The sequence below is a fragment of the Dendrobates tinctorius genome, unplaced genomic scaffold (assembly GCF_039654945.1).
Source record: "Dendrobates tinctorius isolate UK_male_01 unplaced genomic scaffold, ASM3965494v1 ptg000060l, whole genome shotgun sequence".
Lineage (NCBI taxonomy): Eukaryota > Metazoa > Chordata > Amphibia > Anura > Dendrobatidae > Dendrobates > Dendrobates tinctorius.
Window position 1 is genome coordinate 63,314,800 of NW_027361728.1, and position 27,977 is coordinate 63,342,776.

Consider the following 27,977-nt stretch of genomic DNA (forward strand, 5'->3'; position numbering starts at 1 on the left):
TACATATTTTGGCCATAATATCAACTAATACCTCACATATATTGATATGTTTTTTGCACTTTATTTTTCAGGGTGCAGTTGGGCCCAGATGTCTCTGTAAACTGTGGCCTCTGTTCACACAGGATAAATTTTGGTTAGCACTGGGCAGCCCACCTGATCTAAAAGTATGGGTGTCACTAATAGGCTGTAAACCATCACCTGTATGTGAATAGCGCCACATACAGGTTACCTTTTATGCACTAATATACCAAACAATCACCTTCTCCATGGATTGGTAGGTTGAGAGTGGTTGTTTCATCTGTATTGCTGCACCTGTGTCACTGCCATCTTTAATCGGGTCCACTGGGAAAGATCTCAACTCCATCCTCCTCGATGACAAATAGGAATTCAATACATAAATTACCTGTAATCAGGAGTAATCTGCAATAATGAAAGTGAGCACAATTCAATTGTAATGTTCATTGCACATGATGAAAAAAACAACTACTGATCAAACCACAACTAGTGTTGAGCATTCCGATACTGCAATATCGGGTATCGGCCGATATTCGCTGTATCGGAGTTCCGATACTGTGTTCCGATACTTTTAGAATATCGAATACCGGAATCGGAAGTTCCCATAATGCAATGAGCCATTTTAATCAGCCAATGAGGAATCCTAAGAAGTGTGGGCACAACCTGTTATGCATGTTAGGCATGTTAACTAATGGCATGGCTGTGATTGGCTGCGAGCAGACCACCCAGCTGCTCCTCCCCTAAACACACGCTGAACAGTGATCTATGGAAAGTGAAACTAGTGAGGGAGGAGGAAACGACCAGTTCTCATTTCAATGCCAGAACCCCCCCCCGGACGTTTATCTTAGAAGCAAGAGATTATATCTTGGAAACCGTGCAGACTAGCCACAGAAGGTAAATTACTTATTGTCAGCATTCTGCAGCCCAGGTATGCACTGAGATTATGTGAAAAGCCCGAACAACCCGTTTAACATAGTCAATAGCTTTGTAACTCTGAACGTCTTAAAAAAAAATTAATTCCTGCTATTCCATTTGATTGGGCTAAACCTCTATGCCTTTAATGTCTCCTCCACATCCCCCAATAGATTCTACATTATTTTTAGTTGTTTTCCTTCATGTAGAATTAATCTGCAAGGAAAGTAAGGGTTTATTTTCATTCCGATATTTGTGTCCCATTGACTTGCATTAGTTTCCGGTATCAGAATCGGCGATATCCGATATTTTTGGGGTATCAGTCCGATCAAATCCGATCCGATATTTCCCAATATCGGAAGGTATCGCTCAACACTAACCAGAACTTATCCCAGGTAGTCTACTCATCAGGCTGTCCACTAGAATGGGAAAGAAAAATTGGCTAGCACTAAATTCCGGGAGCTAAATCTCATACCCTTGAAAACCTTATTTATACAGACTCCTAATAATTATGTCTCTCCTTAGTGAATATTTTTTGCTTAATAAAGAACTGAGCTTTTGCCAAACTAAAGTTACTAATTTCTTTCAGATGCAGAAAAGGATAGATTTTTTGGACTATAAGATAGAAAACCCATTGATCCCTGGTTCAACCTGAATAAATCCTTCTGTATCCAACATACCATTTAGCAAACACAGAGCTTTTACTTATTTCATCATGCACAGGGCCACCATCAGGGCATTCTTGACCTTACTGGTCTTTGGTGCCTAGTAAACAGAAGGAGGGGGGCCTGGGCCGGGTTTCTCCTCTATTTCCTTGTGCTCACCTGGCCCCAGGGGCAAGATACTGCCGATTCAGCAACTGAATGTGCATCCTCAGATTTTTTTTTATAACTGTTTTTATTAACTTTAACATAAAATGAACATACCGAGTCAAAATATGCTTACAATGTTAAGCTGAATATAATAACAGTACATTAAATTGCTATAGTTCAACCTGTAGTTAAATTGTCTGTTAACATCCTTTATCCCCCTTCCCCCTCCCTGCATGCATCATTACCTAAATAATTCTCATTAAATTGGCATGTGTCCACCAATACATTGTAATAAGTACCAATTCTTGTTTTCAAATAGCTTTTTAAGTCTCTTCTTAGACTCTAAATCCAGAGTGGGAATGAAAGATGGACCATCTAGTGAAAAATTTTTCAGTCAATTTTTCTTTATTAGTCAATGATTCTAATCCGTCCATCCTAAACAGAAAATGAATCTTTGTTAGTATTAATGATCTCGATGGTGCATTTGAATTCAACCACTGATGCAGTATACTTTTCCGACCGCCGAGGCCCATATCACCAATATGGCCTTCAAATGTTTAGGTAGTGATATCTGAGGCTCCTCCAAGATATTGAAAATTGATCCCTGTGGGGTGAGGGGAAACTCAATCCCGCAAAGATGCAATTCAGAGTGTATATCCTGCCATAACTTTTGAATTTTAGTACAACTCCACATATAATGAAATATGTCAGTATTATGCTGGTCACATTTTGCAAATTGATATGAATTCATGGGGGACATCTTGAACTGAATACTATATGGAATGACTTTTCTTTGTGTCATAGTAGCTACTAAGATATCATGTACCTCCAATCCCCTAAAATCTTTTGCCCATCTCGCCGGGTCTGTGTCCTTTACATCCCATGACCACTCTCTGTGCAAAACAGAATATATATGTTACTTGTTGATATCAACTGAGTTCTACCTGTTTTAAGGATGATGTCCAGTTTATCTCCCTAACCATGCTTTTGTCTACTATTTACATATTTAAGGGCCAGGCTTCGTGCTTGAAGAAACAGGGAAATAAGGGAATAAGGGAAAATGATGTACCGCTTCTTCAAAAGAGAGCATAGAAAAACAGTGGTTCAATAGGTCTACCAGTAAAACACATTTCTGTTGCGCAAGGGTCTTATAATCTTTGGGCGGGTTACCTCTTAAAAATAGGGGGCTGTCTAAAAAAGGTTGGTAGGGTGATAATCCACTCTTCAGTTTATACATTCTCTTTCCCCGTCTCCATGATAGAATAGTTTGCCATAGTATTGGATGATCTCTAATATCATTAGGAAGATCCTCATTATTTAAATGCACCAAGGCCATTAATGAAATATCTATATATATATATATAATCGTCTTATGGTGTCTGTCTGTAACCGAAATCCCGCCGCGCTGATTGGTCGTTGCCGCCAGGCCGCGACCAATCAGTGACAGGCGCAGCTGTTTGTCACGGCAGGCGCAGTCGGGCGCAGCACTCAATCAGGCGCAGCGCTTAATCTGTAAAAAATAGAATTAAAATTAAAAAAAGGTTATACTCACCTTCTGACGGCGTCCGATCTCCTTTCCACGCACCCGGCCTCGCGGTCCCAGTAATACCTTGTGGCTTAGACTGGAGATGACGTCACTCTCATCAGCGCGCGACGTCATCAGCGGTGTTTCGCGCAAAGCATTACTGGAACCGCGAGCCCGGGCGCATGGAGTGGAGATCGTGGGCCGTCAGAAGGTGAGTATATAACTATTTTTTATTTTAACAGAGACCATGCATACCAGGAAAGGGGGGTGACGGTACCATGCATACCAGGAAAGGGGGTGACGGGACCATGCATACCAGGAAAGGGGGGTGACGGGACCATGCATACCAGGAAAGGGGGGTGAGGGTGACAATACATACCAGCAAAGGGGGGGACTATGCATACCAGCAAAGGGGGGTGAGGGTGACCATGCATACCAGGAAAGGGGGGTGAGGCTGACCAAGCATACCAGGGAAGGGGGGTGAGGGTGACCATACATACCAGGAAAGGGGGGTGAGGGTGACCATACATACCAGCAAAGGGGGTGAGAGGACCATGCATAACAGGAAAGGGGGGTGAGGGGGACCATGCATACCAGCAAAGGGGGAACCATGCATACCAGCAAAGGGGGGTGAGGGGACCATGCATACCAGGAAAGGGGGGTGGGGGGTGACCATGCATACCAGGATAGGGGGGTGAGGGTGACCATGCATACCAGGAAAGGGGGGTGAGGGTGACCATGCATACCAGGAAAGGGGGGTGAGGGTGACCATGCATACCAGGAAAGGGAGGTGAAAGGACCATGCATACCAGGAAAGGGGGGTGACGGGACCATGCATACCAGGAAAGGGGGTTGAGGGGGACCATGCATACCAAGAAAAGGAGGTGAGGGGACCATACATACCAGGAAAGGGGGGTGACGGGACCATGCATACCAGGAAAGGGGGGTGAGGAGGACCATGCATACCAGGAAAGGGGGGTGAGTGGATGATGCTTACCACGAAAGAGGGGTAAGAGGACCATGCATACCAGGATTGGAGGGTGAGGGGACCATGCATATCAGTATTTGGGGGATGAGGGGACCATGCATATCAGGATTGGGGCGTGAGGGGACCATGCATACCAGGAAAGGGGGGTGACGGGACCATGCATATCAGGGATTGGGGCATGAGGGGACCATGCATACCAGGAAAGGGGGTGACGGGACCATGCATACCAGGAAAGGCGGGTGAGGGGGACCATGCATACCAGGAAAGGGGGGTGAGGGTGACCATGCATACCAGGAAAGGGGGTGGGGGTGACCATGCATACCAGGATAGAGGTGTGTGGGTGACCATGCATACCAGGAAATGGGGGTGAGGGTGACCATGCATACCAGGAAGGGGGGGTGAGGGTGACCATGCATACCAGGAAAGGGAGGTGAAAGGACCATGCATACCAGGAAAGGGGGGTGACGGGACCATGCATACCAGGAAAGGGGGATGAGGGGGACCATGCATACCAAGAAAAGGAGGTGAGGGGACCATGCATACCAGGAAAGGGAGGTGAGGGGACCATACATACCAGGAAAGGGGGGGTGACGGGACCATGCATACCAGGAAAGGGGGGTGAGGAGGATTATGCATACCAGGAAAGGGGGGTGAGGGGACTATGCTTACCCTGAAAGAGGGGTAAGAGGACCATGCATACCAGGATTGGGGGGTGAGAGGACCATGCATTCCAGGATTGGAGGGTGAGTGGACCATGCATATCAGGATTGGGGGATGAGGGGACCATGCATATCAGGATTGGGGCGTGAGGGGACCATGCATACCAGGAAAGGGGGGTGACGGGACCATGCATACCAGGAAAGGGGCGTGAGGGGACCATGCATATCAGGATTGGGGCATGAGGGGACCATGCATACCACGAAAGGGGGGTGACGGGACCATGCATACCAGGAAAGGCGGGTGAGGGGGACCATGCATACCAGGAAAGGGGGGTGAGAGGACCATGCTTTCCAGGATTGGAGGGTGAGGGGACCATGCTTACCAGGATTGGGGGTGAGGGGTACCATGCAAATCAGGATTGGGGGGTGAGAGGACCATGCATATCAGGATTGGGGGGTGAGGGGACCATGCATATCAGGATTGGGGGGTGAGGGGACCATGCATATCAGGATTGGGGGGAGAGAGGACCATGCATATCAGGATTGGGGGAGAGAGGACCATGCATATCAGGATTGGGGCATACATTACATCATTATTATTAAAACTTCATAAACTACATACATATTCTAGAATACCCGATGCATTAGAATTGGGCCACTATCTAGTGAGGATATATTTGTCATTCCAGATGAACAATGGCAAAGTGAGAAGACCCCCGCAACCAGTCAATTACATATCTAAGGTTAGCCACTGTATTATATCTGCTAATGTCAGGGAAGTTGATACCCCCCTCATTCTTTGGTAGTTGCAGTTTAAATAGACTAATACGTGATCTGCCTCCATTTCCCCAAATAAACTGCAGGAAGGCTTTGTTCAATAGATTGATGTCAGACTGGGTAAGGAATAGTGAGAGTGTGCGAAATAAATATAACTTCGGGAACACCATTATTTTGAGTAGGTGACACCTCCCCGAGGATAGAGTAAAGTGTTTCCAAGAGTTAAGGAGGTTGGTTATTTTAATAAGGGGTTTACAATTAAGCCTATATAAGATGTGGGGGTCTGCTGGGAGCCCTATACCCAAATATCCAATAGATTCTGTCCTCCATTGGAAAGGAAAGGAGACATCAGATACCCTACCCGATCTAAATATTGCCAAAGCTCCCGATTTGTTGTAATTGACTTTAAACCGGGTAGAATCTCCAAAATTTTGAAATGTTGACACTATGGCTGGAATAGCCTGTGCCGGGTTGGCAATAAATAGTAGAATATCATCAGCAAAAGCTAGTAGTTTAGTCTCCATATTCCCTGAGCATATCCCTTGTCGGCGCACGTCGCAGAAATTTAACTTTCATTTTTTTATCATAAACTCGCAGCGTTTTATGACCAAATGATCAGATTCTAATGATAGTCTATGAGAGTAGCTGAGCACATTTTGAAGACAAAGAAACCCTCTGCTGTGAGGCGGGAAACCAGTCACTGGTAGTTCAGGTTACAGGAGTGTGTGTGTGAGAGGTAGTCTCATGTTCCAGAGCTAAGGAGAAACAGGTCCGGAGCTGTGATGGGCAAAGGAAAGGAAGGGGGGGTCAGACCCTCACAGCTGGGCATAGCAGAGTTCAGTGTGTGAATAGAAGAGTCTTGACTGTTCCAGAAAATGTGATCATCAGGGAAATCTTAAGTCATATTTTACATTATCGTTACACTACTACAAGATATTGTGCCTATTGCTGTTCTGATATTATAAGTTATTGACTTCCCGTGTACAAACCCCGCCTTGGTGTGGTGAAATTCATTCAGGAATTATTTGTTGAACCCTGTTTGCTAATATTTTTGTAAGGAGCTTAAAGTCTGAATTAAGAAACGAGATTGGTCGATGACCCTCTACCTGCATCAGATCCTTCTCAGGCTTTGGAAGCATAATAATATACGCTTCGTTGAATCTATCTGGAATGTAGCCCTTCTCCTTTACTCCATTAAACACCTCACACAAATGTGGAAGCATCGAATGACCCAAAATTTTATACATTTTGCCACTAAAACCATCTGGACCTGATGCTTTGGAAATCTTAACCCCTTTACCCCCAAGGGTGGTTTGCACGTTAATGACCAGGCCAATTTTTACAATTCTGACCACTGTCCCTCATGACATATTGTACTTAATGTTAGAGGTAAAATTTCATTGATATAACTTGAGTTTATTTGTGAAAAAAACGGAAATTTGGTGAAAATTGTGAAAAAATTCTCAATTTTCCAACTTTGAATTTTTATGCCCTTAAATCACAGAGACATGGCACACAAAAAAACTTAATAAATAACATTTCCCACATGTTTACTTTACATCAGCATAATTTTGGAACCAAAATTTTTTTTTGTTAAGAAGTTATAAGGGTTAAAAGTTGACCAGCGATTTCTCATTTTTACAACACGATTTTATTTTTAGGGACCACATCACATTTGAAGTCACTTTGAGGGGTCTATATGATAGAAAATACCCAAAAGTGACACTATTCTAAAAACTGCATCCCCCAAGGTGCTCAAAACCACATTCAAGAAGTCTATTAACTCTTCAGGTGCTTTACAGCAATTTTTTGAATGTTAAAAAAAAAAATGAACATTTAACTTTTTTTCGCAAAAAAATTACTTCAGGACCAATTTTTTTTTAATTTACCAAAGGTAACAGGAGAAATTGGATGGCAAAAGTTATTGTGCAATTTGTCCTGAGTATGCTGATACCTGATATGTGGGGGGAAACCACTATTTCGGTGCAAGGCAGAGCTCAGAAGGGAAGGAGCGCCGTTTGACTTTTTCAATGCAAAATTGGCTGGAATTCAGAGAGGACACCATGTCACGTTTGGAGAATCCCTGATGTGCCTAAACAGTGGAAACCTCTCACAAGTGACCTCATTTTGGAAACTATACCCCCCAAGGAACTTATCTAGATATGTGGTGAGAACTTTGAACCCACAAGGGCTTCACAGAAGTTTATAACGTACAGCTGTACAATTAAAAAATCATATTTTTTCCACAAAAATGATCTTTTCACCCCCAATTTTTATTTTCCCAAAGGTAACAGGATGCCCAAAGTTATTGTGCAATTTTTCCTGAGTACGCTAATACCCCACATGTGGGGGTAAATCACTATTTGGGTGCATGACAGAGCTAGGAAGGGAAGCAGCGCCATTTGACTTTTTTGGCTGGAATTGAGATCGGACGCCATGCACGTTTAGAAAGCCCCTGATGTGCCTAAACAGTAGAAAACCCCCACAAATGACACCATTTTGGAGACTAGACCCCCAAGAAACTTATCTAGATGTGTGGTGAGCACTTTGAACCCCCAAGTGCTTAACAGAAGTTTATAATGCCCGGGCGTGAAAATAAAAAAAATCAAATTTTTTCCACAAACATGAACTTTTAGTCCCCAATTTTTTTATTTTCCCAAGGGTAACAGGAGAAATTGGACCCCAAAAGTTGTTGTCCAATTTGTCCTGAGTACGCTGATACCCTATATGTCAGCGAAAACTACTGTATGGGCACACGTCGGGGCTTGGAAGGGAAGTGAATGCAGACTTTCATGGAATAGTCTGCGGTTGTCATGTCGTGTTTGAAGAGCCTCTGATGTGCCTAAACTGTTGAAACTCCTCACAAATGACCCCATTTTGGAAACTGGTCCCCCCCAAGGAACTTATCTAGATGTGTGGTGAGCACTTTGAACCCCCAAGTGCTTTACAGAAGTTTATAACGCCCGGGTGTGAAAATAAAAACATCATATTTTTTCCACAAACATGATTTTTTAGTCCCCAATTTTTATATTTTCCCAAGAGTAACAGGAGAAATTGGACTCCAAAAGTTGTTGTCCAATTTGTCCTAAGTACGCTAATACACCACATGTGGGGGTAAACCACTATTTGGGCGCATGGCAGAGCTCGGAAGGGAAGCAGCGCCATTTTACTTTTTTGGCTGGAATTGAGATCGGACGCTGTTATGAATGAGTCACCGGAGGAGGAAAAAACAAAAACACAAGCTAAGTCCAGAAAACCAGAGAGGTTGGTAGCTAGCGGATTGCAGACCCCTGATCCTATTCACCACAACTAACAGTAGCCGTGGGGGGTTCCTACGGTGCCCTAGACCCCTCGTCACAGCCGGAGAGCTAAATAAGCCTAAAGAAAGAAAGGGGAACTTTAAACTGCCCCAGAGCAGACCCCCAAAGTAATAGACAGCCCCCAACATGTATTGTCAGTGAAAAACAGATGAAAACACAGACAGAAAGACAGGCTGAGCAAATGATGGGGCCCAACTAACTAGATAGGAAAGGACAGAAAAGATGCTGGCTGCAATCACGCAAAAAACCCTGCCAAAAATAATGTCCAACACGTCTGATAGAAAAGGCCCTGAAGTCACTAGACTTCAAAATCACTATATCAGCACTCAGGTATATTCTGAAGACAGAGCAAAGAGATCAACTGATCAGAGACAAAAATGGCGTTCAGCCCGTCCCAACCAGGGCAGGCTGAACACAAACACTAAGTAAACAGACAAAATCTCATGGAAAAATAGCAGAGCAAAAACTTAGCTTTTAGTAGACAGGAACTAAACTGGATGCCAGAGCTCAGAGCAGAAAGGATCACCAGCAACCCTGCAGGGCGTCGGCTGCCTTATATCCACTCAGAAATTCCGGATGTCCAATCACACTCCACCTGTTCAGATGACAGGTTCTTCCCATCCAGATCAATTTCACTACCTCCTTTCACCAGCAGAGGGAGTTCATCAGACATCAGAGGTGAAGGAGAAAATGAACTCATAACAGGACGCCATGCCGCGTTTGGAAAGTCCCTGATGTGCCTAAACTGTTGAAACCCCCACAAGTGACCCCATTTTGGAAACTAGACCCCCAAGGAACTTATCTAGATGTGTGGTGAGCACTTTGAACCCCCAAGTGCGTCACAAAAGTTTATAACGTAAAGCCATAAAAATAAAAAAATCATATTTTTTTCCACAAAAATTATATTTTTGCCCCTAATTTTTTATTTTCCCAAGGGTAACAGGAGAAATTGGACCCCAAAACTTGTTGTGCAATTTGTCCTGAGTAGGCTGATACCCATATGTGGGGGTAAAACACTGTTTGGGCGCATGGCAGAGCTTGGAAGGGAAGGAGCAATGTTTGACTTTTTCAACGCAGAATTGGCTGGAATTGAGGATGCCATGTTGCGTTTGGGAGCACCAGATGTGCCTAAACAGTGGAAACCCCCCAATTATAACTCCAACCCTAACCCCAACACACCCCTAACCCTAATCTCAGCCCTAAACCTAGCCCTAAACCTAGCCCTAACCCTAATGGGAAAATGAAAATAAATACATTTTTTTAAATTTTATTATTTTTCACTAACTAAGGGGGTGATAAAGGGGGGTTTGATTTACTATTTTTAGTGAGTTTTTATGTTTGGCAGCTGTCATACGCTAAAAGACGCTTTTTATTGTAAAAATAGTTTTTGCATCACCACATTTTGAGAGCTATAATTTTTCCATATTTTGACCCACCGAGTCATGTGAGGTCTTATTTTTTGCAGGACGAGTTGACGTTTTTATTGGTACCATTTTTGGGCATGTGACTTTTTTTATTGCTTTTTATTCCAATTTTTGGGACGCAGAATGAACAAAAACCAGCATTTCATGAATTTCTTTTGGGGGATGCGTTTACACCGTTCCGCGTGTGGTAAATGAATTTATAAGAGAATATTTTTTTTTATTTATTTATTTGGGAATTTTTTTATAAATTATTTTTACACTTTTTTTTACTTTATTTTATTGTCCCAGGTTGGGACATCACTGTAATGTGTCAGATCGTTGATCTGACAGGCGCTGCACAGGCTTCCTCACTGCAGGCACTGAGGAATCCGCCTCCCTGCAGGCCCCCGCGGCCATCTTGGATCCGGGAGCCTGCAGGGAAGGAGACCCTCCGAGCAGCGCAGCACATCGCGCTGCTCGGGGGGGCTCAGGGGAGCACGGAGAGAGCCGTTTGATCGCAGTGTGCCAGGTGTTAATGTGCCGGAGGCAGTCTGTGACCACCCCTGACACATAGTGCCGGGTGCCAGATGTGATAATCAGCTGACACCCGGCCGCGATCAGCGGAGCTCCCCCCAGGGGGCGCCGCTGATCGCTATGACGTACTATCCCGTCCATGGGAATTAAGTCCCATGTCACATGGACGGGATAGTACGTCCAATGGCAGAAAAGGGTTAAGTGTAGAGATGGCCTGTATCACCTGCGTGGTAGTAATGGGCACATTAATCAAACTTCTCTGATCCTCAGTAATAATAGGAGCCACCTCACTCTGATGGAAACATGAGTCCCCGGCGGTCTCTTCTCCCCCAGCTTCATACAGTAGAGAGAGCTGAAACATTGTTTAAACTCATCTATTATCTTTTCATTATTTGTTATGATTTTACCATCTTGTTTACATATTTTATTAATTCTAGTCGCATTTCTATACAGTTTAGTGAGAGAGGCAAGTAATTTGCCTGGCCTATTCCCCCATTTAAAATATCTGTGCTTTTGATAATCTAAACTATACAGCGCTCTTTCATGCTCTATGCTCTCAGCATCCTCCTTAGCTTCCAAAATGTTTTGTCTATTTATGGAAAAGAGTTAGTTTGAAGTTCTTATAAGCCTGAATTAACTTTCTCTGTGTCACTAATGTAGCCTTAGAGGCTGCCCAGAATAAATGTGAATCACTGCAATGTTCTTTGTTATCTTCTTTGTATGCATCCCATGATCCCACGATGTCTGTAGGAAAGCCCTAAAGTCATCAAGCGACTGTAAATAAGAGGGAAATGTCCATCTCCTCTCCTTACGTACCGGGTTTGTCAATCTAGACCAACGGGGCGTGATCTGACACATGAACATCTAAAATGTCTGACGAAAGGATAAGCGACACCATCGACAAGCCCAACAATAGTCCAATCTTGCATGAGATTCATGGACATGAGAATAGTGAGATTAGTCCCTTTTAGTGGGGTGTAGCCATCTCCATACATCCGTCAGCCCCAGATGGTCTATCAGTTTCAGAATAAGATCTCCATGTATTGCAGTGCCAGGCCTATTTGACCCTGACCTATCAAGAGACGGGTCATGGGCCTCATTAAAGTTACCCCCAACTATCAAATTAGATGTATCCCATCCTGCTAGTTTGGAAAACAACTGGGATTGGAACTGGGTGTCTGGGCTATGGGTGCATACACATTTACTAAGCAATAAGGGACCACTTCTATTTTGATGTTTACTACCAAGATCCTCCCCTTGGGTCTTCCAGGGTCTCTAGAATATCATAATACACTTATTGATGAGTATTGCCACTCCTCTCTATTTTTAAGATGTCTCTGTGCATAAAACATACTTTTTGCTAAATAAACATGAATGTTTATCCCTCACCAATTGAGTCTCCTGCAAAAAAAAATCACATGAAAGTTAGTAAATAGTGCAAAACCTTTTTCCTCTTAACTGGAGAATTGAGCCCATTTACATTCCAAGAACACCAGTATAGTGAATGCATTGTGGACGTAGTAAAATTTCCTGAGTATGCCATTTATACAACACTTGAACGTGGTGCAATCAACAAAAGTAGTATCAGGTGTGTGTAGACCCCACACTCATCCCAGTGAGTGGGCGTGAAGGTCATATGATCTAAAGAATTGAATGAATGCACGCAGGGACCCTACCCCCAACAGTAACAACTCTATCCCACTAATAACCTGTTCAAAAAGGAAAGATCCATGTCTCAACAAGGGTAAAACATGAAGGTTGACATCACCCTAATAGGCAGAAAGTAAAAGAGGATGAACCATCGTTGATTATTTGCCTAAAGATGTTGTAGTGCTTTTTCCAGATCGTTAAAGACCCATTTTTTCCCATTCATAGAAAAGCGTAGAATTGCTGGAAATTGCAGCCCAAAACGAATATTCTTTCCTGCTAGAATCGCACATGCGGGTTTAAAGGCTTTGCGTTTAGTTGCAACAGCTGCCGTGTAAACTTGGAAAAGAAACAGCTTATGGTGATCATATGATAATGGTTGCTTCTTTCTGTATGCTGATAATAGGCTGACTTTACCTTGAAAATCTAAGACCCAAAATATTACTGGATGTGGTCTAGAGTCTGCATCATTCCTAGGAAGACCCAAGCGATGGACTCTTTAAATTTTCAAGGCACCTGAAGGTGGCGTTAAATTTAGCGCTTTTGGGAGCCATTTTGAGACCACCCCCATTAAATCAGCCAATTTGATCAATTCAGGGAGCCCCACCAATTTCAGATTGTTACGGTGAGACATGTTCTCTAAGTCGTCAACTTTGTCTAGAAGATATGTGACGCTTTTGTCTCTCTGATCTAACTTCCCTGAGAGATCCGCGACCATGTTCTCCAAATCCGACACTCTTTGTTCTGTGGCCGTTAGGCATGCCCCTTGTATGTTAACTTGAGAGGCAATAGCATCCAGAGTCGCTTGAAACGCTACCAGTCTGGAGTCTATTTTTGGCATTAGTATGTCTGTAATGGCCTGAGTGACAGATTGTGTATCCTCACACTCCATGTCCATAGTGATCTTAGGCCTGTTTCACACTTCAGTCTTTTGACGTCAGTCAAAATCCGTTGTTTTTATAAAAAATCGGATCCACCTCTCTCTCCCTCCCTCTCACCTTTTTCACACCGCGGTTCCTTTAAATTTTCTGACCTTTGGAACTTCAGCGGATCCGTCCAAAAAACAATCTGGTGACATTCGTTTCCTGCAAAACAGGAACGGATCCATTTTTTTAATCTTGGCGGATTTCAACTGAACACAAAAAACTGAAGCGTGAAACAGGTCTTAGGTGGAGAGGTTGTATTCTGTTGCCGAGTCAAGGGCCGATTTGTTTTTCCAGATTTGGCCATGTACTTTTCCATATTATGAGAGACCTGATGCACGTATGTAGATATGTCAGTGACGTCACTATTTAGCATTGCACTCACATTGAAAAAATCAAGAGTTCCGCACCCACAATAAAGAAACTGACCTGGGAGGCATTAGGTGTATTGTTGCCAAAGGGAATTGGAATTTTTCCGTATCAGCATATGTGCTGCAATTATTAATGCAGAGTTAGTTATACACACTAGTAGTGTAAGGTAGCACTTGAGTCCAGCAAGGGGCAACATCAGCCATGGTTTGATCTGAGCGCCGGCCCACTGTACAAGAGCCAAGTCACTGAATCAGACAAAGTAACTGTGCAGCGCTACTATAACAGGGCAGCACTTAAATTCAGCAGGTGGCAGCGTTACCCAGGATTGAGTTAATGTGCCAATCTGTAGTGTCAAAATGAAGACACTAAATAATACAGGGATGATTATACCACATTTCTATCTGGTCCTCTGTGCCCCGACTCCTCTATACTGTGCTTACACAAATGGGCACAGCCTGCATGGTCCAGCCCCGCCGCTTCCCAGATCCTAAAGGTCGCGCTGTCAGCTGCACCAGCCTGCCGCCCCGCACTCACCGCCTCCTGCTTCCGCTTTCACTCTGGTACGTGCTCCCAAATGTTGGTCCCCACTGCTCTATGCTCCTCCAGTAGCAAACAATCGACATATTCTTCTCCCTGTATACCTTGTAGTCCGAGGGGATATTATGTGGTCTGATGCGGTCTCCTGCTGCCGTCTGAAGCCACGTGCTGCTCAGTGCTGCCTGCGCCAAGTACCTCCAAAATCCCCAGAAGCTGGACCCCGGGCCATATCCCTGCTGAATCTGGCGATGTGATGGCAGTGGAATTTAATCTTCTTTCGGGGAGCTTGACTAAAATGCGGCTATCTTATAGCTCCGCCTCCTGGAAGTCCACGTCCTCAGGTTTTAACTGAACATACTTCCATTGTGGAATGAGAAGTCACATGTCGCCGGTGTATGACGTCACTGTCATGCGCCGACATGTCCGCGCCTTAAATGGATGAGGGAGAGGATGCTGCTGGACAGTGGCCAGGTAAGGAGAAACATTTTTCCTTAAGTTTTTTGTACTGAAAGCACAGTATGGGGACAGGATACAGACACGTGAGATAGGATGGAAGATCATATGTGGCAGGATGGAGACACAAGAAACAGGATGAGGTCATATGGGGCAGGATGGAGACAAGTATTAGCATGGCTGTGATTGGCCAGTGCAGCATGTAACCTGGCCTGTATAAACCCTGGATCACTAGTGCCACCACCGTTATACTCTTTTTTGTGTAGTGATAGGATGCATCTGAAGTGAGGGATAGATTCTGACTGTACACTGTGCAAACACAATCCTGTGTGTACTCTGCAACCCCTATATGCGCTATTTCTGGGTGTACTCTGTAAACCTGTCTGTGAGAGTACTATGGTAAATGCCCCTGTGCGTACCTTCCACCCCCCGCCTTTGAGAGTACTGTCCTTTAAGCCACTGTGTGTACTCTGCACTCCTCGCCTGAGGGAGTACTGTCCTTGAAGCCTCTGTAACTCTGCACGGCCCTCCAGTGAGAGTACTGTCCTTTAAACTGCTGTGTGTACTCTGCACCCCCGCCTGTGGGAATACTGTTTTTGAAGCCACTGTGTACTCTGCACCGAATGTGGTAGTACTGTCCTTTCAACTGCTGTGTGTACTCTGCACCCCCCACCCATGGAAGTACTGTTCTTTAAGCCATTGTGCGTACTCTGCACCCCCCCACCTGTCAGAGTATTGGCCGCTGTTTTCTATTAGTCTGAGAAATAAATAATTGGCATCAGTCATCTCATTGCTATTAGTAATTTTTCAGGTCTGGTGTGTATATTCTAGAAGTTTTGCAAATCATTTTTTCACATCAGCCGTCTCGTTGGCCTTCCTAGGCCCCAAAAACACTTTTTCGGGCCTGGTTTGTGTTTTGTACTACTTTTGCAAATCAATATATTGCATCAGTCATGTCGCTGCCTTTTATAGGCCCAAAAATACATTTTCAGGCATGGTGTCTGTTTTCTAGGTTGTGCAAATCAATATATTGCAACAGTCATGTCGTTGCCATTTCTAGGCTGCAAAAATACTTTTTCAGGCCTGGTGTGTGTTTTGCAGTACTTTTGCAAATCAATATATGGCATCTGTCGTGTCTTCCTTTTCTAGGCCCCAAAAACAATTTTTCAGACCTAATGTGTGTTTTCTAGTACGTTTGAAAATCAATATATCGCATCAGCCTTCTCATTGCCAATTCCAGGCCAGAAAAATAAGTTTTCAACCCTGGTGGGTGTTTTCTAATACTTTTGTAAGTCAATATATTGCATCAGCCTTGCCGTTGCCATTTCTAGACTCCAAAACTAATTTTTCAGGGCTGGTGTGGGACTTTATTAGTCTGAAAAATAAATGTCATCAACTGTCTACCTGCCATTTTTAGGCCAAGTACATACGTTTTCAGGACCACTGTGTTTTTTCAAGTACTTTTGTCTACTCTTCTGCCATCTCTTTGAGAGTAGTCTTTAGAAAATCAACTTCCAAAAATTAGAACATCAAATAAGGGAGGTCGACATGGCTGTGGTGGTGCTTGTGTAGCTGCTGATGGTTGTGGTGTTATAGCTGATGCAGAGAGAGGACGTGGCCGTTCTGTACCTGCTATGCGCACAATTCCAACATCTTCCTCTGGTGCATGCAGGCGACAGGATGTTATGCATCCTTTCGTAGGCGCAAATACCGTTGCACGAATGGTGAGGCCTCAAGATGCTGAAAAGGTGTTATATTGGATGGCTTAGAGTGGCTTCAGCTCCTTTGCTTTATTTTCCAACCAGTCCAGTGCAGAAAGTGCACAGTTGACACCTGAGGTCCATGCTCATCCATCTTCCATCTCACCCCCTTGCAAATCAGCTAAGCAGTGTGTGCACCAAGTCATGCAGCAATCTTGTCATGATCCCAGTGCAGGTTTTTGAGCTGGACGTCAGGGGTTAATGTCTGGAGCTCAGTGCAGGTTTTGACCTGCACACCTGGGGTTAATGATTGTGGCCTCTTTTTGGTTCTGGGAGAGCTTCTTAAACCCCTGGGAAGCTCCAATCCCTGTCAGTTATACTTTTGCCTTTGGCCGAGTGTGGTGACCTCTGTGTGCCTGTGCCTGTTTGTTGTTATAGCTTATTTATATGGTTCTGACCCGGTTCTGTTCCCCGTTGTGAGTTGCCTGTTGATTCTGTACTTCGCTACCGTCCCTGTGTATGACTCATTGCCTGTGATCTGACTACTCTCTGCTCGCCCCTCTTGTACCTTACAGCTATCTCTGTGTATGACTCATTGGCTACGTCCTGACTATCCTCCCTGTCTATGCCCCTTGGTAACATTGTCTTGCAGTTACCCTGCTAGGAGTTCTCTTGCAGCTCCTAGCTCTCTGGAGTTTAGGCCACGCCCCCAGCAGTCACATGCTTCAGGTCCTGCTGTTCTGAAGTACGCACCTACTCGGCTGCTGCTCGCTCCACAGGTATCTTTGAGTGCAGTTCGCTTTACTCAGGACACGCGCACTGGCTCAGTGAGCAAGTGCAGTGCAGTGTTCCTGACAAATCTCTTCTGCTTTTTGATGTCTTGGCAAGTGGTTCCATGGCCCATCCACCTGCCCTTGCTCCAGAAGTGAAAGAGAAAGAGTGAACTGCTGTCCAACCACTTGTTAGGTTGAAGATGAGTACATGGTAGGGCTAGTGCACACGGTCAGTGGACCACCACAGCACATGTCAGATTCTGATGAAACTCAGTTGCCAACAACAGTGTCTTTATGCAGTGTGCAGACTGGCAAAGAGGACAGGGTTGAGGATTTGATGGAAGGTTATGATTGGGATAATGAGGTCCTAGACCCCACATGTAGCAGAGGCCATTCTAATGACGTGCGCAGTTCGGAGGAAGAAGTAGCCACACTGCCACAACAGCACAGGACAAATCCCACAACGCGCAGGTGTTGTGATCTGGGTTCAAACAGCAGACAGAAAAGTGGTTGGTGCCGTTGAAATGCAAGCGGTACTGTGCAATAACGGATGAAATCTCATAGCAGCTCTGGGCCTAGTCAGTTTGACGCACATCCCTTGCCTGGCACATGTGCTAAACTTGGTGCAGAGCTTCCTGAAAAACTACCCACACGCAGTGTGTACACACTTTTGACATTCTCACCCTGCTGCTGCTTGCCTGTCTGTGCTACAGCATCACTTCTGCCTTCCTGCTCATTGGCTGATATGCGACGTATCAACAAGGTGGAAGGCCACCATGCATATGCTGGAGAGACTGTGTGAGCAGCAGCAAGCAATAGTGGAGTTCACCGTGTATATGCTGGAGAGACTGTGCGAGCAGCAGCACAAGCAATAGTGGAGTTTCAGCTGCAGTATGCACGGATGAGTCACAACGCAGAACACCACTTCACCACCAATGAGTAGGTCTCCATGCGGGATGTGTGCCGTGTAGCGCTGCTTTCTACATTCCAACAATATGGCCAGCACTGATGACGCCTACATCAGCGTTACTATACCACTTATATGCCTGTTGGAAAAAACAATTCAGGCCTTGATGGATAAGGTGGTGGCACAGGACAAAGAGGAGCAGAGCCAATCCACACCATTATCAGGCCTGTCATCCACACATGGATCGGAGGGTGGGTTATGGTCCCAACATCGGCCAGGTACCCAACTGTACAGGCAGGGGACAGTTTGGGAGGATGATAATGAGGCGGAGGAGGAACACTGTTCTCACAGCAGAGTGGCACTCACTACTAATGGCTTTCCCACGTGACATCGGGGGCTCAGTGGAACAAGGCGGAGGAGGAAGTTGCCATTGCAGCTCGGGCACTATCAGCACCTCGGAAGGCATGGTTAGCATGGCCGAAATGTGGAACCATTTTACAAGCACACAACATCCGGCACCATCTGATACGGTCAGCAGGAGGCAGTGTGACAACATGTTAGAAGACTATCTGTCCACACGTCTCCACATACTAACAGATGGATGAGACCTATTTAACCCCTTCCCGACCCATGATGCCTACGTAGGCGTCATTGGTCATAATGGCACAGCTTTTCATGACGCCTACGTAGGTATCATGGTATAAATCACCCTCCTGCGGGTCGGGTGACCAGGGTCAATGAAAGGTCACCCGACCCATATGCACAGGACCCTTTGCGCTTCACCACGGGGGGTGGCTTAGCCCCCCCGTGGCTACGATCGCTCTGATTGACTGTTAAAAGTATAACAGCCAATCATAGCGATTTGTAATATTTCACCAATGAAATTTGGTGAAGTATTACAATCCAGCCATGGCCAATGCTGAAATTGCATCCGCCACGGCTGGAAACACCGATCCGACCCCCATGACTGACGGGGGCGATCTGTCCCCGCCACCGCTTGACGGCGCCGATCGGCCGCCACGTCATCATCTGCTCCCCTCCCCCTTGCTCTCCCCTGCCTTCCGACCACCCCCCTCGGTACCTCCTATGTCCCTCTGGCTGTCCCGATGTACCGCCGTCATGGGCGCCACCATCACGGGATCTCCAAACGCGACATGGCACCACCATTTATTCCAGCCAATTTTGCATTCAAAAATTCAAACAGTGCTGCCTTCATTCCGAGCCAGACGTGTGCCCAAACAGTGGTTTACCCCCACATATGGGGTATCAGTGTACTCAGGAAAAATTACACAACAACTTTGGGGGTCTAATTTCTCCTGTTACATTTAGGCACACAGGGGCTCTCCAAACAAGACATGGTGTCCGCTAATGATTGGAACTAATTTTCCATTCAAAAAGTCAAATGGCGCTCTTTCCCTTCCAGACCCTGCCGTGCCCCCAAACAGTGGTTTATGACCACATATGGGGTATCGGTGTACTCAGGAGAAATTGTGCAACAAATTTTAGGATCCATTTTATCCTGTTGCCCATGTGAAAATCAAAAAAACTGAGGCTAAAAGAAAATTTTTGTGAAAAAAAAGTTTTTTTTTTTACGGATCAATTTGTGAAGCCTGGAGGGTCTAGTTTCCAAAATGGGGTCACTTATGGAGGAGCTCCAATGTTTAGGCACACAGGGTCTCTCCAAACGCGACATGGCAACCGCTAAATATTCCAGCATATTTTCCATTCAAAAAGTCATATTCATGAGTTTAATTAGCGGTACCACGTGACCGCTGAAGACAGGAAGGGAGACAGTGGAGAAGCGAGTGAGGCCGCAGAGACCACGGCAGGATGGGTGAGTATAGCGATATTCACCTGTCCCCCCGGTCCATTGCTGCTCACCGCTGTCTCTGCTGCATCCTGTGTCAGTGACGTTTAGGCAGCAGGGGGCGTGGTGATGTGATTAGTGTGCGCCGCCCCTCTACTGGCTGAACAGTCACTGACACAAGAAGCAGCAGACAGCGGCGATGGACCCAGGATAGGCGAGTATGGCTTTTCTTTTTTGCAGCATATGGGGGCATATTCTATGGAGCAGCATATGAGGGCATAGTCTATGGAGCAGCATATGGGGCATATTCTATGGAGCAGCATATGGGGGCATAGTCTATGGATTCCACCCTCGGCTTATACACGAGTCAATAAGTTTTCCCAGTTTTTTGTGGCAAAATTAGGGGGGTCGGCTTATACACGAGTTTATACGGTACCTCATAATGGGACACTGGTCAGAATTGCAAAAAATGGCCAGGTCATTAAGGTCAAAATAGGCTGGGTCAGGAAGGGGTCAAATTCTGGATTTCGAAATTGAACACATGGCCTGGGTGTGCTCTTTATGTTTTCGGTCTGCCCTGCAGCAAGTAAACTGTTGGAACACGTATTTAGCACAGCAGGGTGTGTCATCACAGACAAGCGCATTCGCCTGTCCACAAACCAACGTGGGTAAGGGCCTCGCCACACATAGCGACGCACCAGCGATCCCGACAACAATATGACCTTGTCAGGATCGCTGGTGTGTCGCTACATGATCGCTGGTGAGCTGCCAAACAGGTAGATCTCAGCAGCGAACAGGACAGCGACGACGCGGGTAACAAGCACTCACGTTGCTTAGTAACCCACTGTGTACCTTAGTTACCAGCGTGCTGGTGCAGGGAGCTGGTAACAAGGGAAACAGCGGGTTTCTAAGTGCCGCGCAGCGCTTAGAAACCCGCTGATTACCTTGGTTACCAGCTCCCTTCACCAGCGCGAAGGTAACTAAGGTACACAGCGGGTAACTATGTGACGCGCGCCAATAATTACCCGCGGTTTACATTAGAAACCAGCGTCCAGCTCGCTGGTCTCCCACCTTCCTCACGCAGCAATGCGTGCTGGCCAGCGGGAGACCAACGATCAAAAAAATGTCCCGGCCATGCGAGCACGATCAGTGATACCCGGCAGGGGGGCCGGTCGCTGATATATGTCACACACAGCGATCTCGCTGGTGAGATCGCTGTTGCGTCACAAAACTTGTGACTCAGCAGCGATCTCGCTAGTGAGATCGCTGTGTGTGACGGGGGCTTAACCTAACATTCCTTAAAATAAACCAGGCATGGATCCCACAAGACTTGTCCACACCTTTTGGATGACTTGACAACTGTAACAGCCGCACCCAGCCAGTCTTTAACTTTATTTGCCATTCGTTTCATTTGGGGGCATCCACCGCAAAAAAAAACCCACAAAAAACTGTTAGCTACCTCTTCATTTTCCACCTCCTCCACTTGGACCTGTTCCTCCTGGTTCAAAATTCTTATTTTTTTATTTCTGCTCTGATTAGCGTAGAGAACAGCCACAGCTGTAGTGACGGACAGTGTTAAGTTTTGCGTGTGAGCAGTTTTACAAAAACTCTATGTGTACTCTGCACCCGTCTCTGTGATAGTACCGTGTGTACCCAAAACTTTTCAGAATCTTCATCTGAGTCTGCAGGAGTGATGTGTTTCAAAAAATGTTTAGACTCTTAGGCAACTATGTCTGTGACAATACTGTGCCAAAAGATATTGTACTCTGCAACCCTGCCTATGAGGACCATTGACTGGGTATCAAATTTATTATCAGCTTCTGTAAAGGAGAACATGTTCTGTGGGTGCAATTTTTAACTGGACTACTGGTAGCAAACCCAACTGTGGACCACCGGCTCCATCCAAGATCATACTACAAGCTTTTCATCTGTGTCTTTTGGAGCATACACTACTGGAGCAGACATTTTGGTGCTGTGAGGTACTCTGCCCTGACTCCTTGGGTGAAAATTGTAAGCTGCCTCTTAGGGGGTACTCTTTCCCATGGTCTGGTCTATGGGTAAAATTTATAAGCTGCTTCTTAGGGGGTACTCTGCCCCATGGTTTAAGGGTGAAATTTGTTAACTGCTATACGGGTACTGTGTTGCATGGTCTGTAGGTGAAATTTTTAACTAGACTGGAAGTAGCTGCACTCTATGTGAAGGTGCTGTTAAAATTTTTGTTATTTACTTCCTACTTTTCCAATTATTGTTATTGTGACAAAACCCCTTTTTTTAAGTAATTTCTCTAGTCACATTTATCTGCAGGGCAATTGTCCTGCTCTTCCCTCCATTTTTGCAACCCACTAGCCCTATGATCATTTTAAAGCACCAAAATTTGGGTCCCCATTGACTTCTAATGGGTTTGGGGTCAAGTTCGGACCCAAACCAAACCTTTTACTGTATATTTGTCGAACTCGAAAATCCACGGCTTCGTTCATCTCTTTGATCTGATACTGGTACACGGGTGGCTGTAAGAGACACATCTTACTACACCAGATCCTAGAGGTCAAAACAGCCATCATGATGAATCACCCCAAAAATGGTCAGCTATTAACCCCTTTCTGCCATCAGGTGTAATAGTACACCGATGTCAGATTCCCTCCCATTGATCTGGGATCTGGCAGTGAGCCCCCATCTTTGCCGAAGCATGTCAACTGTTTTGAATAGCTGACATGTGCCCGGAACAGCCACGGGTGGAATCGTAATCCACCCGCAGCCAGAGGTCGCGCTACATATTTTTCAGAGGAGTAAAAATACTCCTCCCAATATTTTTGAGGAGTATTTTTCACCACGGAGGAGTACGCAATTTGTATGAATTAAAATTGGCCATACAGGGGTATACATTGCCGTGCTATTAAAAAAAACATTAGGAAATGTTATTAGAACTTCACACAATGATTTTTTACACAAATAGAGAAATTGGAGAATTCAAAACACATTTTATATCATGCACTGACAAGTTAGATTCTGTGAATCCTTACCTTTCTTGAACAAAATCCGTCACTCAAGGACCAGGACAATAGACCATGTAAACAGAGGTCAACAGAAGAACATTTGAAAAAAAGATGAACTGGAACAGTGAAACTAAGGTTGGCAGAAAGTCTTGTGCATTAAATCCCCAATGTGAAAAAATTACGAATTCAACCTCTGATTTTTTTGCTTCCAGAGTGCAACTGCTGCCTGAAAATCAAAACTGCATTGAACAGTCTCATTTGTAAGGGAAAATGAAGGTCCTTCTTCAGAAATTCTTGACAGATCTTCAAGATGTATATCTGTTAGTCGACTTCGTTTCTTTGACTTGATCCTGTTTTGTGTAGAGAATCCACGTTCACAGCTTGCCGTCGATAATGGAAGAGTAAGTGCGATTGAAGCAAGAGCCGAAAATTCAGGATAAACTGCCATATCATCGATTTTGTAGGAAATAATAAACTGACAAAAGTCAACCATTTTCAGGCGGCCTCTGTACATTTTAAGGAGGTCTGACACTTCTAGCCATTCTTTCCATAAACCTGACTCATTTGGAAGTTTGCACTGATAGGTGGAAGCTTCAGATTCTGGCACACAAAACTTGTGAACAATGTTTTCAAATGACTCATCCTTTGAAAGGACTTGAGGAAGACACATTGGATTTAAAATCTGATCTAGATCTGTTAAAATGGACAAATCTGTGAAACTGAAACGCTCGCTCAAATTATACAATAAATTGTTCAGAAACTTTTCCTTTACAGTTTGAAACTCGGTTTGAGATGTACTGCGAACATTAATTTTTATGTCTCTGTAATAGCATTCACTTGCAGACATTTCAGATAAGAAAGCTGTAAGATGCTTTCCTGGGGTCGCTTTCATTTTTTCTAGTAAAGCAGTTACAGAAGTCAGTTCGTTAAGTAAAATAGAAAAGTTGATATCTTCAGACTGGAATACTCTGCAGCCTCTATTGATTAGTTCAAGAACATCTCTAAGTAAACAAAGAATGGCAATGAAGCCATATTCTGAACATGCTTTAAGTAATCCAGGAGCTCTTTCACCTACACTGCGCTTCTTTGTGGCCACAAAATCTGTAAGAACTAAAATTACTGCATCAAAGCTTTCATGTAAAGCGTCAACAGTCCTGCCAAGAGAAAGCCATCTCACTGTGTGAATCTCCTTAAGAGAGATTTGATCGTGTTCTAACACTTCCTGCATTTTTCGCAGGCTTTCTTGCCGTATCATAGAGCTGTTAAAATACGAATACAGTGTTCCAATGAGATGCTGGTCATTTATCATCTGAGGGATGCCTTCAGATGCCTGTGATATTGCTAGTGCCAACCGATGAGCAATGCAATGAAAATGTAACATTACTGGAAACATTGCTTGCAGCCTTTTCCCTACTCCACTGTGCCTACCTATCATCACGGCTGCACCATCAGTAGCAAGGCCAATGACTTTACTAACAGACACACCTTTTTTCTCCAAAAAGTCTTTCAAAACATTAACAATGGCTTCGGCTGAACATTCTCCAGTGACCTCTACATTGGCCCAAAAGTGTGTCTGTTCAAAGTGTCATTAATTGTTCTAACATAAAGTATCATTTTATGATGCACTGCAACATCTGTGGATTCATCAATCAGCAAGGAAATACATGGACTTTTCTTCACTTCATAATCTATGTCAGAAGCAAGTATTTCAGACATTACTGACTCCACCTCAGAAAGAGTCTGATGGTGAAGGCAAATGTGCTTTTCTTTGATATCATTATTCCCTAGTGATTTCATTAACATCATCATAGGTTTAAATTTTGATTGAGGCATTTCTTCTTTTGCCATTGTGTAAAGTGTTTTGAACACAGCTATTTCTCCAGCAGTGGCTTCTTTGCTGGGTACCAGAAATGTTTTAGCTAAATGTTTTTTTTGGTTAAGAGAGGACAAAGATGCTCTATGTTCCATTGTCTCTTCATGGCGCAGAAATGTTGAATGCTGCAAGTTAACAGCACCACTTGTGGCCATGATTATTTTCATTTTTGCTGCCCTACAGTCACGACAGAAAGCACGTTCAGTTTCTTCATCGTATTCGAGCCAAATTCACGCAGCCACTTGTGTAATAACTTTTTATGCAACTTATTTTTTTTGTTTGAGGGTGGATGAGTAGTGCCATCATTACTTATTGCCTCTGAAAGACTTGGTATGTTAGGGTCACTATCATTAATACTACTGCAGCCGGGATTGTCCTTAGCCTGAATAGCAAATGACTCAAGTTCAACATCGTTCTGTATGGAGTGAGCACAGTACTCAGTATGAGGGCTATCTTCTGTCTCCTCCTGACTATTTTCAGTATTTGCAATTATCTTGGACGTGCTGCTCTTGCTAAAATAGTTCAACAAGCTCACTTGCTTTCGTTTACCAGACTCCATCGCTAATCTAGACAAAAAAGGGAGAAAGCAAAAATGCTATCAGGATTTCTCTAACATAACTATGCCCCGCACCCCACTATGCGTATACTGCACCCCCATCTCCATAATAGTGCTGACCACCGTACGAGTGACACCCACGTCACATTCCGCCAATAACGCACAGCCAGCAAGCCCTGCCCCCGGCTGCCATTGGCCGCGGAGGCCGACTGATGCTACACACGCTGAGATGCACAGAGAGACCACGCCGCGATGACGTCAGCCACGCGGGTCACGTGTCCGTACGGCCGCTGCTGCACGCTACCACCCGCTGAGACAAGCACAGAGGAGGGCGTGCCGCGATGACGTAGTCGTGCGGGTCACATGTCTGTACGGCCGCTGCTGCACGCGACCACCCGCTGAGAGACAAGCACAGAGGGCGCGCCGCGATGACGTGAGTCGCTCCGCAACATCTGATACTGCCCTTTCCCCAGCTCTGTCCAACTCGCTGCCACTGTAGCTTAGAACGATGCGTCCCGTGGACGTATCGTACTAATCTGAAGGCGTTTTTTCGCCTGCCTGTGCGCCATAGACGCCCAGACAGGCATTAATGCGACCTCTGCCTGCAGCTATTAACCTGTTAAATGCCGCTGTCAAAAGCTGACAGCAGCATTTAACAAACGTTTCTGGGAATCGCACTGGATATCTACCCACCTGTGACACCCATCATGTGATTGCGGGTCACTGGTGGGTTGGCATGACAACCAGGTCTCCTGAAGACTTCTATGGTTGTCACTGCCAGCTTGCTGTGAGCGCCGAACAGTGCTCGGGGCTCATAGCAAGTAATTCTACTACAAATAGACGAACTGTTCATCACCTATGTGTAGCAGAGCCAATCAGGTTATGGCAGCTTCTAGTCTCCCATGGAGACTATTGAAGCATGCCAAAAGTAAAAAAAAAATGTTTTTAAAAATATAAAAAATATATATAAAAGTTCAAACCACCCCATTTTCGCCCCATTCAAAATAAAACAAAAATCAAAAATACACTTATTTGGTATCGCAGCATTCAGAATCGCCAGATCAATAAAAAAAAATTAAAACGCCAAATTACGTTTTTATGGTCGCCGCGACATAGCATTAAATTTCATTAACAGCCGATCAAAAATATCATCTGCACCAAAAAGATATCATTAAGATCGTTAGCTCGGCACGCAAAAAATAAGCCATCACTAAAAATGGACACGGTACAGGTCACGGAAAATGGAGCAATTTTATTTTAAACAAAGTTCGGAATTTTTTTTCACCACTTAGATAAAAAAGAACCTAGACATGTTTGGCGTCTATGAACTCGGAATGACCTGGAGAAACAGGTGGGTCAGTTTCAGGATTTAACGAACCTAGCAAAAAAGCCAAAAACTAAGTGTGGTATTGCACTTTTTTTTGCAATTTCACCGCACTTAGAATTTTTTTCCCAGTTTCCAGTACAAGACATGGTAAAACCAATGGTGCTGTTCAAAAGTACAACTCGTCCTGCAAAAAAACAAGCCCTCACATGGCCATATTGACCGAAAAATAAAAAAGTTATGGCTCTGGGAAGGGGAGCGAAAGCGGGGGTGTTAAAGAATGTTCTGGGCCTTTGCAGTTTTGTGTAGTTGCTATCCCTGAAAAATAAAAATTAAAGGATTCTGGAATAAGGGGAAGATGAAGTAAAAGCACAAAGAAAGGGAGAAAACAAATCCAGACTGTGTTCGTCTCGGTAACTATCCACATCTGAATATAACACTACAAGACACCGCACAGGTCCGTCTGCTGGAGGACCAGAGGGCAGAAGGAACACCGTGTGCTCCGCGCTGATTACTACCGCGGAGAGCAGACCCAGCAACACACCGACCCTGTCACCCACTAATGGTACGGAAGCCGGATGCTTGGTTGGCAAACACGTCCGCCTAACGTCACCTGTGGCATTAGCCCCGCCCACCAGCAATACTTCCGCTTCCTGTCCCTAAAGCTGACGAATCAGTAGTGGAGCCCTGACGGCGGCCGGGCCGGGTCAGTTAGAGTGTGACGTGTCGCTCCCTCTCTTTCCTCTGTGATCATGGCTCCTAAAGGCAGCAGCAAGCAGCAGTCCGAGGAAGATCTGCTCCTCCAGGACTTCAGCAGGAACCTGTCCGCCAAGTCCTCCGCTCTGTTCTTCGGCAACGCGTTCATCGTGTCCGCTATCCCGATCTGTAAGTGAGAAGGGCTGGCGTCCTCCCCGGGGGCTCCGCTCATTCATTCCATAGACGTGGCATCCAGGCACACAGGGATCGGGGTTGAGGAGAGCGCCATTCCGATTTACTGGGTGCATTGGTGTAAAGTATGTGTGTATGTATAGATATTATATGTATACCGGACTGCATATACTGTATATAGCATAGGAGTGTAGGAATGTATACACTGATTGCATACAGCGTATAGGAGTATATAGTGCGTGCACTGACTGTATACAGCGTATAGACGTATATAGTGCG

The 27,977-nt window shown here is 45.0% G+C and overlaps 2 protein-coding genes across 2 annotated transcripts in view; one reads left to right on the forward strand and one right to left on the reverse strand.

Annotated features, from left to right (window-relative positions):
- Window positions 1–1,820: 1,820 nt before the first annotated feature.
- LOC141092655 (zinc finger protein 862-like) lies at window positions 1,821–25,626 on the reverse strand. The gene is made up of 2 exons (XM_073579007.1): window positions 23,085–25,626; window positions 1,821–2,174 (listed from the first exon to the last, which is right to left on the reverse strand). The coding sequence occupies exon 1, from the start codon at window positions 24,490–24,492 to the stop codon at window positions 23,236–23,238; it is 1,257 nt and encodes a 418-aa protein (XP_073435108.1). The 5' UTR covers window positions 24,493–25,626; the 3' UTR covers window positions 1,821–2,174; window positions 23,085–23,235.
- Window positions 25,627–27,462: 1,836 nt separating this feature from the next.
- Window positions 27,463–27,977, forward strand: part of SSR3 (signal sequence receptor subunit 3) — a 34,474-nt gene continuing 33,959 nt past the window's right edge. Inside the window, exon 1 of the mRNA XM_073579008.1 lies at window positions 27,463–27,695. Coding sequence (XP_073435109.1) covers window positions 27,563–27,695 — 133 coding nt within the window. The 5' untranslated portion in view covers window positions 27,463–27,562. The remainder of the gene's footprint in view (window positions 27,696–27,977) is intronic.